At 48.3% G+C, this 14960-nt stretch overlaps 1 protein-coding gene across 8 annotated transcripts in view; it reads left to right on the forward strand.

The window, feature by feature from the left end:
* The window catches only part of Mgmt (O-6-methylguanine-DNA methyltransferase), a 233731-nt gene that overhangs the window by 50020 nt on the left and 168751 nt on the right, over positions 1–14960 (forward strand). For 6 of the 8 annotated variants that reach the window (XM_006507406.2, NM_008598.3, NM_001377037.1 and 3 more), the window contains one exon: positions 6786–6922. The exons of 1 other annotated variant lie outside the window; for it this stretch is intronic. In XM_006507406.2, the coding sequence (XP_006507469.1) occupies positions 6786–6922 (137 nt within the window). Of the gene's footprint in view, positions 1–6785; positions 6923–14960 lie in introns of those variants that run through there. One more of the 8 variants, XM_006507407.2, reaches the window with a different exon arrangement.

Here is a 14960-nt window from a genome sequence, read left to right on the forward strand (position 1 = left end):
CCAGGTCATAAATTATTGCAGGCTCTACCCCCAGTATCCTCTGCTCTAGAGCCATTGAGAACTTAGTTTTTAAGGGCAAGGGGACGTAATTCTAATTCTCCTGGCTCATGTACTGGGGACGAGGGTGACATGCAGTGGCTTTGCATCAGGGAACATCAGATCTTCCCACCAGGAATGGAGGAAGTTGGGGAGGGCTAGTGATTTTGTTGATGGTTAGCATGGAATTCACCCACCATTAGTGGGAGGGAGAGAAGGATAGGAACTGCCTCACGGGGAGACAGTTTTGAGAACTGGGGTCTGAATATAAGAGAAGCCTGCCACTGGGCCCTGTGACCTGAGTGGTAGTTGGTTTTGGTGGGTTGGAGAGAGAGAGGAGCTAGCTAGTGGCTTGGGCTGCTCAGACACAGGCAGGCCCTGTGTGCTGGACTGAGGTCATTGGACTCAATACCAATGGGGCCATTTATCCTGGATATTCCTAGGTTGTGTGGGAGAGGTCCTTGCCTAGAGTCTAGGGAAGGCATGGCTAAGTGGTACAAGAATCATCTAAACACAGTGGAAGAGGGCAGGGCCCTTGAGGTATGGCTCCAGACAGTATACCAAGTTTGGTCAGCCCTTCATGGCTTTCAAGTACTTACTGGTTTTATAGAATCTAGGAGTCCTGGGTAGTGGGCATCTAGCAGAAGCTGCCAAAGGAAGAAGAAGGTTGCCAAGTGACTTATAGTACCCCCCATATCAAGCAGCAGAAAGTATCTGCAAGTCTCCCCCAAGGTGTGTTCCTATACACGCAGGTATCTGCCATCTTGGCATATTGCTGGAGATTGACCAGTGAAGGCTGTGGTGGATACCTGCTATGAAAACGGTTCCTGGGAGCCTATGCCAATGGGCTTGGTTATTGAGCATGAGCCATGCATTGTAGTGGGTCCCCAGTTCTAGTTGACTCGAGTGGTGAGTGACCTGACTCAGAGCCCCATGTTGTTCATAGAACCCTACGTGCACACATAGAGGCAGCCAGGCAGGTCATAATATGTGACTGCATCCACAAGGGCTCTCCTGGACATGGCTGGTTTTAACCAGCCTTGCTGTTGACCAGCATGTGTCCTCCATGCCACAGCTCATTCACGATTCCCCAGTGATGAGGAGGCAGAGGCTCTTCCCCCTGTGTGGGACAGGACTCCCCAGCTTTCATATCTTCCTAATTGGGAAAGGTCATGTCTCCTTCAGACCTCACTCGTCCCCCTCCCCTCTGTGTCTCCTAAGCAGTCATTAGCTTCCTGGCTGGCAAAGCTCTGCAGGATGGGAACTGTGTGCTGTGACACATTTGAGCTGAAGCTTTCCGAGTCATGGCAACTGTAAGAGCTGACACTTCACGTTGAGCGCAAGCCTGCCACCCCTTTTCCTCCTGACAGCCTGTCACACGTAGCTCTATCGTTAGTGGGACCTGAAGTGCTAGAAGTTTTCCAGCCCACAAGGAATGTGCTGTTGGCAGCAAGAGATGTGCGGCCACACGGGGGTGACCCTGGGTGCAACACTATCCCAGCAGACCAACCAGTCAGGGAACCTCCTGTCCTTCCCACGAGAGGCTTCATGTTATCGTGGGGGGTGAGCATAGCAGGCTCTAGGAGGAGTAATTTAAAATGAAGGAAACCTAGGTTGGTTTTTTTTTATTTTTTTTTTTTTTATTTTTTTTTCATTTTCACAGCAAACTGAAAATGAGCCATTCTTGATCAGAGCGGAAATTCAGAGTGTTGAGATGAGATGCAGGAATGCTTTGGGACTTGGGTGTCTTGGGCTTTGTGCAAGCTGTTCCTTAGTTCCTCTGTGGATCTTCATGCTTGTCCTGGCCGGGTGCCTGGGGAGGCGAGGCTTCTCAGGTCTCCGACGGTTTGGATGCCTTCTCCTGTGGCGTCTGATTCTATCCCGAGTTGTCAGGCGGTGGATTTCTTCCTTCTGATTTGTTCTTTTACTCCAGGAAAAGGAACATTTCGTTGTAAAGCACTGCAGCCCTGCTGGCTTGGGAGGACCATGAGAGGAGGAGTTGAGGAGGACTTGCTGAGCAGGATTCCAGATAGCACCCTGAAACCAGGAGTGTCTAGGCTCTGCGGTGCTGAGGGCTACGGTTAGGGTGGAGTGTCTTCGGCAGGACTCCTTACCACCCTCAGACCCGCCTGCGCGTTGGAGAGAGTAGAAACAGCCATCTCTTCGTGCCCAGGTGTCTTCCAGGACCTGCTAGGTGAGGAGACGTACAGGCGGGCGTCCTGCTGAAGCTGGCACACCCTTTGAGCCTGGAGCGTAGCAAGGACGGATCAGCGGGAGTTTTAAAAGCTAAAATGTGGTTGTCAGTCAGTCATCCTTCCAGGTCTGTTGTAGGGAAGCCTAGCATCATCAAGGTTCAAAACAGAGATTTCCAGATCCTTTTTCTTTCTTGAGGTCTAATGTCTTTGAGGAACCCAGTCCCATAGCCTTGCTGGCTGGTGGCTTCAGAGCCCAGAGTACTGGCAGGAGGGGCACCTGGCTGGCTTAGGACATGACATCTGGGGGTGCTGTAGAATGTCCTGGTAGGTTGTGCCACACTGCCTAGGCCTGAGTCCCCTGTCACACTGACCCGGGGAGGCTCGGGGAGAAGGGTACTGGCAGCTTGTCACTCAGCAGCCTTTAGATAAGGAGTTCCCCTGCTGCATTCTGAGTTTCTTGCTGGAGGTCTGAGTCTCACTGGTTTTTGTAATCTGGCATCCTCCTTGCCTACGTTGATTGGGCCATCAGCTGGCAGAACAGCCGGTCCATGTTTTGTTTAATGATGGTGACTGCTTGCTTCACTGTGGGGTTTCAGCTCCTAGTTTCAGGAAATCACTTTAACACACAGGGCCTGAGAAAAGAACTTTCCCCATCATTTTTCTCCTTGTTTGATTTCTAGTTTATTGTGTGTTTTTTTTTTTAAGTTTTAAATTGGGTTATAGAAACAGAATCCTACCAGTTTCATTATGTGTTCCGAGTATCGTTATTTTTAAGTTAATTCATTAATTTATTTACATTTTACATCCCAAATGCTGTTCTCCCCTCCCACCCCCCCACCCCTGCTTCACAGAGTCCTTTTCCTTCTCCTTGGATAGGACAGGCCACCCTTTACCCCCACCCTGGCACATCAAGTCTCTGCAGGGTTAAAGTCATCCTCTTCCATTGCATCCAGACAGGACAGCCAGATGTGCTAGAGGCCTTGGTCCCCATCATTTTTGAAGGTGATGGGCTAATCAGAGAGAGTTGACCTAAGGCATCCAGATATTAGGTCTGAGGCTACCTAAAGCAAGTCTGCTATTTTACCATTAAAAATGTGATTTTCCAGCTATGTGTAGTGGCACACATCTTGGGAGGCAGAGGCAGGTGGATCTCTGTGAGTTCAAGGCGAGCCTCTTCTATACAGTAAGTTCCAGGACAGCCATGGCTACAAAAATATTCTGTTTTTTTTTTTTTTAAAGTGATTTTTTTCCCCACTTTCCTTGTGCTTGGTACAGAAATGCCTCTTCTACATGAGTAACTAAGTAGAAGATTGAGAGTGCTTAGCCCATGATCCTGACTTTGTAGTCCCACTGTGTCATGGGGCTGCTTGACACATAGAGATTGGCTTCTGTTGACTGTGACAACTCACAACTCCCCTGGGAGGCTCCTGGTCTGGTGGGCACTGTGGGTGGGCCTTCCCCTTGTTGTGGTCCTTCTGGGCTTTCACACTTGACCAGCTAATCTCATTCTCTCCCAGCCTCCCAGGGTCAGTTTTAGGATTGGGTTGACATGATACATGGTTTTCTCTTTTGTGGGGTTCCCCATGCCTCTTGCTGAGGTGGACATGAGAGTTGGGGACCACTGCTGCTTCCTTCCTAGTCCCTGGCTGGCTGGGAGGCCTCACAGGGCCTCTGTGTTCCCCACTTGCTTTGGCAGGCCCTGAGATCTGTCCCTTTGCTTGTCCTCCCTGTCACACCAGTCCGGCACCCACTTCCCATCCCCTGGCTGCTGGCAGGCCTGGGGACTCACATGGAAGCACTTAGGGAAAGGTGCAGTGCAGCAGCAAGACAGTTCTGGAAGGGCTGCTGAAGTCAGGCCGAGAAGGAAGGGAGCTGCTGCCTGTGGGTCTCTGGCTCTCAGTACCTTGGTGGGAACTGGCCTCTGGCGCCAGCTGCTTAATTCAGAACATTGTTATTTAAACGCCCTTCATGTTAAAGGGAGATGAAAAGAATTCACTTCATTTTTCAGAGGTCTCCAAATAGCCGTGGAAAATCGATTCTTTTTCTGCCACCAATTAATGTCAGCCCCTCTTGTGGCTTTGGTGGATGCCACAGTGATGATGTCGGGAATGTAGGTACAGGAGCCACACTCTGGGTTCTGCTGCCAAGTGGAAAGTCATAATCCCAACTGGGTCCTGGAACTGGCCACAGGGATACCCCGGGTAGGTGACTCAACCTAGATGCTGTGCCTAGGACTGACATCCTCGGAGAACTGCAGGGTGGAGTACATACAGGTTTCCTGTGGCCTCTGCTGTCAGCAAACATTCAAACAAGTGGGCTGTTGGGGGCCGGAGAAGTGCCTCAGTGGCTAGAAGCATTTGCGGCTCTTCCAGTGGACTCTAGTTCTGGTTCTAGCGTCCACCCTCGTGGCTCACAAGCACCTGTTGTTCTAGCTCAAGGGGACCTCACACATTCTTTTGGCTTCCATGAGCACCACACTCATGTGCACATACCCAGACATAGACAGGCTTATAAAACATTGGGCAGGTGGAGCCACCATGGCTCCCAGGATCTGACCATCAGGATTGTACACCTCTGGCTGTCTCCAGTTATTTGGACCCCATGTGTTTTGGTTTGATGGGAATATTGATTATACAAGCTGAATGCCCTTGCATCCAGAGAGCAGCCTTCAAGAAGGCAAGCCCGAGTTCTCGTGTCCAGGATAGCTTGTTTCATCAGCCATCAGCCTGTGCTTGGAGTCAGGGCCCTGAGAGTTTGGTATTTCCCCTGCAGTCTGTGAGCTGTTCCAAAAGTAGAATTTGAAGAAATAGGATATGGACAGAGGAGCCTTTGTAAACTGTGACAAGTGGCCCGAGGCTGAGATCTCCTTGCAGCTCATACCCTGAGGCCCTGGAGGAGACCCCTTTCAAATTCTTGCCTGTGTATGTAGGAAGTGAGGTGCTATGCAGGAAAGCTTGGGGTACGATGCTACGGCTTGAGTGTTATTTGGGAAGCATTGGTCCATGCCAGGCTGAAGGGGAGAGGAAAAGGAAGCAATGGATGGTTCTAGAAGTCTGTGGGTGACACAGAAAATCACAGGGCACAGAAGCATGCGAGCACAGGACATCCCAGGCAGCGTGGAGCAGCACTGATGGAGACTTAGTGGTAGTCAGACAGGAGAAGATGCAAAGGGGGACAGCCTGTAGACTGGGGGTGCTGCAGTGTGGTATGTGGGCTTTGGGGGGGGGTCAGCAGACCTCTTGTTTGGGGGACAGAGGATACATTTGGTTGGTCTTGGAGGCCACCCTGTCTCTGTCACGACTTATCAGCAAAAGAAAAGCAGCTGTAGACTGTAGGTGAATAAAGGTGGTTGTCACTATGTTCTGACAATACACACATTCGTGCACGGGCACGGCACTCATGGAAGTCATTAGCAGTTGACTTGTTCTGCATACTCTGTATGATCCCAGGTGAGGACTGTGTCACCCACTCTAAGTGGTGCCCAGATGAAAAGGGACTGTGTCACCCACTCTAAGTGGTGCCCAGATGAAATGAGGCTAAGGAGCTAAAGATACCAGGATCCAGGCTTTGAGAAGCTCAGGCGCATGAGGGGATGACCTGGGAGGGAGTTCTAAGAGATGGTTGGGTCCTAATACATTCCGTGATAACCCATGCAAGGGAACGTCTTCTGGAAGGATGATGTCTAGGCAAGGTAGGTAGAGGTCATTGTCGGCCAAAAAAGCAGAGACAGCCATCCTGCTCTAAGCCTGTGGCCATAGGTGCCGTGTTTGTCCGTGGTGTGTGGGGCCCCAGGAGGGATTCTGGGAGTCACTGGTGGACAGGAAGGGAATGAGTGTTCTCTCTTTCCTGGAGTCAGAGAAGGAAGAGGGGCCTAAGAGAGTGCAGACATACCCAGTGTGCATCTTTGCTTCTAGCTCTTTGGCATTTGCAGTTTCCATTGAAATCAACTTTACAGTCTCTCCATGGCGTCCTTCATTTCCACCTTCTGCTGACTTGGGTGCTCTGTGTCCCCCCTGGGCCAGTCTCACCCTTCATTTTCTGTGATGCATTTCTTATACGTCCCCACGCCTTGAAACAAAATCTGTCATGAAGATGCAACTAGACCTGGCACAGGCTCTACAAGCGGCCCGCGCCCCGCCCCCTCCTGCTACGTCTTAGCCTCGTACTTCACTTTTAAATGTACTTGATTTAAAATATGGAACGGCTTGTCTGGCAGTCATCTTATTCTAGCAAAGCTTGCTGACGTCTAGGTAGTTTAAAGAGATTTTATATTTGCTCAGCCTCTTCTTAGTCGGCTTTAGTTAAGGACAGCAGGGGGAAATGGAGGCATTGTAATTTTAGGGGGCAAAAGAGAAGGGGGCACTGGTTGAGCGAGCCAGGTTACGGTGGAAAGTGGCGGTATTGTAAAAGTACCTTAAGATTAAATCCCAGTAGGAGGGAAGCTTTGGTATCCGGTGTGCTAAGTAAGTAACCGTTGCTTCTAGTGTGCTTTATAAATGACCAAGCGCTTCCAAACACACTTTCTTACTCGACTTAAAAATTGCTTCTCTCTAGGAACTTGGCAGAATGGCTGAGACCTGCAAAATGAAATACTCAGTGTTGGACAGCCCTTTGGGGAAGATGGAGCTGTCTGGCTGTGAGCGAGGCCTGCATGGGATACGGTTGCTCAGTGGGAAGACCCCAAACACTGAGTAAGTGTGAACAGTAAACGTGGGCACCACACGTGTGGTGTGTAGTGAAGGCAGGGGTTGGAGGAGCCCTGGGGCCTCTCCCCTGGTCGTGAGGCAATGCAGAGCCTGGTGCCACCAGCCACAAACATTAGCCTCTCAGAAAAGGCCCGTGAATTGAGGGGTTCTTGGCAGCTCATGTATTACCCAGTAATCTGGATAGCTCATAACCCCTGGGGACAGGACTCTGACGGGAGCTTCCGGACATTTGATTCTTGTGTTCTTTTGCAGAGGTGTTGAATCCCATGAGCACCAAGCATTTGCTTTTTTATGTGTATGTGTGTGTAAGTGTGTCTCTGTTGGGAACATGTGTCTATGTGGGAACATGTGTCTATGTGTGCCCGTGGAAGCCAGGGGGCAGCCTCTGGTGCGTTCCACCTTGGTTTTTGAGACAGGGTCTCTCATTGGCTTGGAGCTGCTCATTAGGCTGAGTTAGCCAGCCCACCTAGACAAGCCTCAGGGATTCGCCTGGCTTTACCGTCTCATCACTGGGATTACAGGCAGTGCCACAGTGCTAGCTTTTCACATGGATTCGTGTGGCTGAACCTAGATCCTCATGCCTATAAGGCAAGCGTGTTGTTGACTGAGCCACCCCCCCCAACATTGTGATTCTGAACACAGTAAATACAGAGACGGACAACTCTCAATCATGTGACTTACCTCTGCTATTTGAGGTTTAAAATCAGCTGGCAGGGTCTGTCAGCTGGTTATCCCACTGCCAGTCTAGCTTGCTTTCTCTGTCAGGCTGCTTCCCGGAGTGATCACAGCTAAGGTGTGGAAAGAGTCTCTACAGTGACTTCAGAGCACACTGTCTGGGAGGACATCTATTCCTCCTTATGTGGTCCTAACCGTATGTTTCTACTTGTAAAAACAAAACAAACAAAAATAAACAAAACAAATTGGAAGCACTCCTGAGCGTCTCGTTCTAAAATGTAGTGCTGAACTTCCTCTGTTCGCTGGTTGTGAGTGGTAAGTATTAAAATGGCAGTTCTTGTTATTTCTGAGAAAAGTATGGAAAAGGAAGAAAGAATGAATGATAGAAAGAATGAAAGAAGAAAGAAAAGAAAAAGCAGGAACTCCTGGGCTGGATGTCTGTCTTAACTGGCTAATAAACACAATGCCAAGAACATTAGATAAAGAAAATACATAAGAAACATAAAAATTGATTTTAATGGACCCCTGTCAGAGACAGCCATAATGAGCATTGTTTGGTAATAAATTCCAGCACGGCCCTCCCCGGCCAGCTCCTCCTGTAGAGCTGTGTGCTGCAATCAATATCGTCTTTAAGACTTCAAGACTGAAAAATAAGCAAACCTTTGAACTGCGGGAACAAGCTCTTCTCAGTTTCTGTGAGAACCGGCTGGCCGCTGTGCTCAGAAAATCACAGGCACCAAATAATTTGTAGGGAAAATGTCACTTTGTCTCTTAGCATGTTCAGTAGCCCAATAAATCATAGAAATTATGTGTTGGCTTCTTTTGCTTTTGGAGAAACGGTAAAGGCTCTCCTTACTGTAAGTTTGGGGGAAGGAAATGTAAAAGGCAGGCATTCTGAGATACATTTAGGGGCTGGAGAGATGGCTCAGTGGTTAAAATCATATGCTGCTCTTGCTGAGGACTCGAGTTCTCTTCCTCCATGTCAGCTGACATACAACTGCCTGGAAGTCCAGCTTGAGGGGTCCCAGTGCCTCTGACATCCAAGGGCACCTGCAGGCATGCAGACACCCCTCTCTCTTACACACACACACACACACACACACACACACACACACACACACACACACATACACAAACACACAAACACACACACACAGTTCATTTCCTTAAATCTTGAAAATGGTATATTTGTCTAAGTATGTCTGATGGATTGTGTGGACTGAACAAAGAGGCTGAGTGAAGTTAGGACTAGATTTGACTGTGGAAATAGCCCCACCCCCACCCTTGTCGTGGAGATGCAGCTGGCTTCCTTCAGGGAGGGGCACTTGTATGTGGGGAGCAGAGGCCAGGTGGCCCATGTTGGGGTATTCCATCTCCTCCTGACAATCTTCTCAGTTCCCCGCTGAGGCCCTGCCTGAGGATACAGGCCAGGCCACTATCTCAGGGGAGAAATGGAAGGATTGTGCCTCCCTTCAGAGGGGTGGCTGCTGCTTTCTCTTCTCCCGGCCCAGCACTTGGAAAGGGGTATCTGTGGGATAACCCAACACTAGGGATCCCTGCAAATAGCAGTGAGAAGTTGGATTTTAAGGGTATGATGGTCAGTTTTGTAGGATTTAGAATCTCCATGGAAACGAATCTCTGGCATTGTCTAGATTGTGAGGTATTGTCTAGACTGGCTTAACCGAGGTGGGAAGGCCCACCCTGAATGCGGGTAGCATGATTCCCTGGCTGGGATCCTGGACTGAATACACTGGAGTAAGAGCTCTGAGCACCTGCATTTACCCGCCTCTGTTCCCTCGCTGGCGGAGGACGCAGTGTGAGCAGGTCAAGCCCCTGCTGCCAGCCACAGCACCTCTGCCTAGATGGTCTTTACGCCTGAACCGTGGGTCAGAATAAGCTCCATAGGCCTAGGCCAGAACGGTAGCTGACAGGGAGGCAGTCGGCAGCCTGTGCACGTGTAGAGCTGATCTGATGAGGCGTTTCCGACCTCGTTGACTCAGAATTTACCATTTCTATCTTGTCAGCTTAAAAAGCTGCGGTTAAAAAACTTCACAGTGACATTTAGATTTCAGACAGAAGGGTCAGTGAGCGTTGGCAAAAGCATCCTGCTGTGCAGAGAGCATCCCAGACAAGATCTAGAACTCTCTGGAAGGTTCATACTCAAGCCTTGCAAAGGCCTCTGTCGTCATTTTCCTTGAGTGAATTCCAAGGTAAGGAGTTACTGGATTCAGTGGCGTAAACAATGAAGGTTATAAGAGTTTGTCCCCCCTTTGGTTCTGTCAGGTTTTAAAGTTTGGCTATTGAGGTGTAGAGGAAGCACCACCTTACTGTGGTCTGAAGTCCCTACAAGTTCACCAGGCACGTGAGCTGGTCCTGTGTTTGGCTTTTCCCCCCAGTGTAGCTTTGAATTCACAGGCACACTTCTGCCTCAGCCTTCCTAGTACTGACGTGACAGGTACGCGCCGCCATGCTTGGCTTAAACTGACGCCCTGCCCCAGTTGCTTATATTTTCTGTTTTCTAAACTTCCTTAGATGAGAAGTTTATAATTTTGAAAAGGTCATCTGATCAGTTTTCCCTTTACACGTAGCATCCTTTTTGTCTTTAGTAAATACATATGTAGCTGTTTGTGGTGGTGCACACCTTTAATCCCAGCTACTCGAGGCAGAGGAAGGTGGATCTGTGTGAGTTCAAGGCCAGCCAGGGCTACACAGCAGACCTTGCCTCAGAACACAACAACAAAATAAAACAAAATCAAAAGCCCCACCAATAGTCCGCAAAAGCCCACCATACAGACCTACTATGAAAACTTCCCCAAGTCTCCTGCTATGCTGTCCCTTGGAAGCATGGTCCTTCCTTCACTTATGAAGGAAGTCCTGGGAAGGTGGCCATGGGGGAGGTACAGTTGATTTCCTCAAATGCGTACTTAGTTTTCTATAGCTGTCCAGTTATTCACTAGTTGGGGCAAACACAGCTTCCCATTCCGTTCGCCTCGGCGCTGCTCTTGGCTCTTGGCAGTGCCTTTCTAGGGCTGCTCCTGGCCCCACTGGCCTTTTGTCAGCCCCGGAGTTTGTGGCCAGCCTGAGATAGTGAGGGCCTGTCTCTAGCTGCTGTCTTTGACCTGTTGGTGCCTCTATTTCTGTTTTGCTGTTGTTGAGAAAGGATCTTATGTAGCCCTGAGGGCATGGAACTTGGGGAGACGTTGAACTTCCGATCTTCCTTTCTCCACCTCTAAGTTCTGTGATTCGAGGGGAGCACAACCCCCACCTGGTTCATATGGAGCTGGGTGTCGAGCCTGAGGTGTTGTGCATGCTAGACACACACCCTACCTACCTGGCCACATTTCTACCTGCCTTCTAGATCTTTATTTTTTAGTTATGTTTTTATTTATCTAACTTTTATATAAACGTATTACGTACAATGTAGTTTTATCCCCTTCCCCCTCCGAGGCCTCCTCCACCTCCCCGTCACCCCAGGCCTCTTAATTTTGCACATTGCCTTGCCAGTTGAAGGATCTGTTTCTGCACAGGTTTCTGTTGGGGTCTGATTGAGAGCTGTCCGTTTCCATTCTTGGCTGAGTAACAGCTTCGTGTTATTGACTCTGTCGATTTGTGGTGTGATTTATCTCTGCATCTGTTTGGGTTCTCTTTCATTTTCCTCAGCAGGGTTTTGTAGTTTCCAGCATGGAGACCTCATGTGTCTTTGATAAAATTGATTTTTAGGCACTTTGTTCTTGATAGTATTCTAAATCAGCTTAAAACTTTTGTTAACTTTTAAATTATTGCTGCCGGTTGTAGCCATTGATTTTTTTTTTTATGTTGATCTTACGTTATACAAACTTCTGTGAATTCATGCACAGGACCCACCCAACCCTTCCCTGTGATTTTATTTCTACTCTTTGTTACCCATGGCCAGCTTGAATCCAGGGTTCAGAAATGTTCGTTGAAAAGTCCCAGAAAGAAGCTGTCATGACTTATAAGTCTTTGCCATTCTGTCTAGTGTGATGCGTCTTGGGATATGTGATGGGACATCCTACCAGCGTGGGATATGTCCCCATCCACCCAGTGTATCCATTCTGGCAATGCTGCCTCCCTTTTAGACACTCAGCAGCTGCATCAGTTATTAGATTAACTTGGTCTTCTTATCGTGCTGTGTTCAAGCAGCCCCCTTTACTTCACAATGGCCCAAAGCACATGAGTCTGGAGATGTAGATATGCCCAGACAAACTACAAAGTGCTTCCTTTAAGAGGTCTTTCCCTCCAACATCACAAGAGTAGAGAGATCACGGTGATACGGCTCACAGCACGGTTACTCTGACGGTCTGATTTTGTACCCTCCATCCCTTACTGTGCCAAGTCTAGAAATTTGCATAGGCAAATTTGTTTGATTCTACCCACCTTTTCAGGTAGTCTGGGTTTAGGAATGCATCCTTGTGAATAAGGGGCAGGCAGGCTGGCCAATGGGGGAGGGTGTTGACCATCCCTCATTGCATCTGTTATGAACCCATACAAACTATTTTTCTGTCATTATTCTTTATGCAGAACATTTAAACATCTGTTCGTGTAGCATTTGCTAGGTATCATAGGTGGGGTCTGAATGTGTAGCCTGTGGGTGGATGTAAATGGCCTCTACTCCGATGCTACCATTTTCTCTGAAGGATTCAGCATCTCTGAGAGTTGTTGTGTCTGTAGTCCCGGAGCCAGCCCCTTCTGGAGGAAGGGGAAAACAATTATATTTGTTCTGGGTGTTACTTGGAGTTCCTTATGATTTCTGTAGGAATTCACTGTCTACATAGAGACAGTATGCTTCTCCCTGTGTGATGGTCATGCTGTGTGTTTGTGCTGTTGACACCCACCAGTAAGACATTTATTAAAAACCTCACCATCCTAGTAGACGGCCTCCCTTTGTCCTGAGTAACAGAACTCCTCAGTGTTTCTCCCTTTGTCAGCCTTCATTCTGGTATTGTTTCTCAGACTACAACCACGAAGGAGTCCTCAAACGTTTTTTTCTCTGTGTGCTGACATGGCCGTGCTGTTTTTCTTCTTCATGCTACACACATGTGGTAGAGTTTGTTGATTCAAGAATGCTAAGCCCGTTTTCAAATGCTGGTCTGTACCAATGTGTTGATTTAAGTACACTGATATCTCTGTGGGCTTTGGAATTGGAGTGCTTCTAACAACATGCACAAGTATGGAAGTGTACCTCTGTTTTATGAAAAAGCAGGGTATAGGGTGATCTTGGGTCTCCCCTGGATGCTAGCTAGCTGGTGTGCTGTTTGGTGCTTAGAGTTCATTGTATAATAACAGTGTGTATAGCCCTTACTCACCACCAGGGAACTTCTGCAGCCCCCTCTTGGGCTGACCAGAAGCTGGGATATCTTGAGTAGGGTATTTGCTGTCACCCTCCTGTGTGACTTGGGAGTCTCCACAGGCATTTCTTATTTTTTTCCAAGGGCCTTAAGCTTTATTTGGTGGGTGACTCACAGGCTTACTACTGATACCTTCTGCAGGGGGATTCTCCTTGCTTCTGTGCAAGCCTGACCTACACACACACACACACACACACACACACAAACACACCCCAGGCATGGTATCTGTTTAAGGTTCTACACCGTGATGTGATTGCTGGTTTGTTCTGGGTAGTACCTATCACTCCCATTAACATTTGGATGAAGCACATTGGTTGAGAAGTAGCTTTATGTAGCAGTTTTATTTGATGCCCTCCTATCCACATCTCCCAGATGTCAGTCATTAATCCCCTGGGGTGTAGCTTGATCTGGTCTTTGCAAGAGCCTGACTGATGTCCTCTATGCTGTCCTATAGCTGTGGAGCTCTGACCTCCTCAGTTTGCCCTGCAGTGCTTAAGATATAGCCAGAGGGTTATGGGGTCTATTTATTTTCCTTATGTGAACTTAAGCCATGCTTAGCATCCCATAAAGTTGATCACACTGTTTGATTACTTGAAACAATAACTGTGCTGTGAATCACACTTAGAGTACACAGACAGCAGCAAGTAGACTTTGGCTCTCAGGCACCAGGACAAACCAAGTGTGGCTCATCTTTAATATATTACACCCCCTTCATTTTTTCTTTCAATGTAAACCTTGTAATAGCAGTAAGGAAATGTAGGCTCACTAAACTCATATAACATCTTTTGTATCTTGAATGTGTGAACCGCTTACAGTCCATTTTCTACTTTGCAGAACTTGACTGCCTCTTCTGGCAATGCTGGCAGCGATTCATTTATGATGTTTGCAGACATGCTGTGGTGTTTTTCTGGCCAGCTCTAATGTGGAGCCTGTTGGGGTAGAATCAGAGAGCATCCAGCTGGTCCTTCAGGTCCAACCTTACAAGCAGGCTTGCCATGTGCCTTTGGAGTGGTGCACGGTACACCGGAAACAGCAGATACCAGCTCTGTTAGGCAGACCACAGTTGATGCCAGATCTTTGTAGTTGGTCCATAGTCCTCAGATAGAGCTGTATGGTCATAGAAGGGAAGAGTATATAAGTTGTGAAGTTGTGTGGCTTCTGATCTAGAAAATGGTATTGATGCCTCTTGACTTCGCTTCCTACCTACTTTGTGCTAACCTGATATTAGACAGAAGGCAGAGACAGGTTTTACTAGGACCCAAAGTCCTTATGTTCTGGACCCAGATATGCAAAAAGCAAAACCTTAAAGCTTTGCCTCTGGACTTTGTGACTCCTGGAAGGCAGGGCTGGAAAACGTGAATGCCTGTGTTGGTGAGTCAGGGGCAAGCCTGTTACTTCATTCTGGATCATCCTGGCGAGAGAAAAGGATGGTTGAATGACAGCTTTTTATATTTAAGAAAAAAAAGTGTGCATCTAAAATATGAACTGTCTGTCAGCCCAGGATATATTTTTTTTTGAGTTTCCAACCCTTGGAGTAATGCACTTTAGGGTAACAGAGCTAAACTGGTTAGCTTCAAGCAGAGGTGGGTAGATGTTCCCCCTCTAAGGCATATTGGGATAAAAATCCTTAAATCCATTAGTCTTAACCATAAGCTGCTTTGAGAGGCGTCTTACACACTGCTGTTTGTGCTTGTGTGAAGGGGAAGTCGGCAGGAAGAGGCACCTGTCCCCATCACTTACACATCGAGCCCTGCATAGGTTGGGCAGTCTACACAAGTTTAGAAATCAAACTGGGCCATGTGCCCTCAGTGGAGGGAAAGTCCATGCCACCAGGTGTCCAGGGCCTGTGTGTCACAGGTTGTAGCAGCAGGACTGTGTACACCCGCAAGTTACCAGATACTACTTCCTGACCAAGGACTGGGCCTCTCGGGATTCCATTCTGCAGTAACTTTCACCCCAGGAGAAGACCCCAGGGTTGTAGG

The sequence above is a fragment of the Mus musculus genome, chromosome 7 (genome assembly GCF_000001635.26).
Source record: "Mus musculus strain C57BL/6J chromosome 7, GRCm38.p6 C57BL/6J".
NCBI classification, from domain to species: domain Eukaryota; kingdom Metazoa; phylum Chordata; class Mammalia; order Rodentia; family Muridae; genus Mus; species Mus musculus.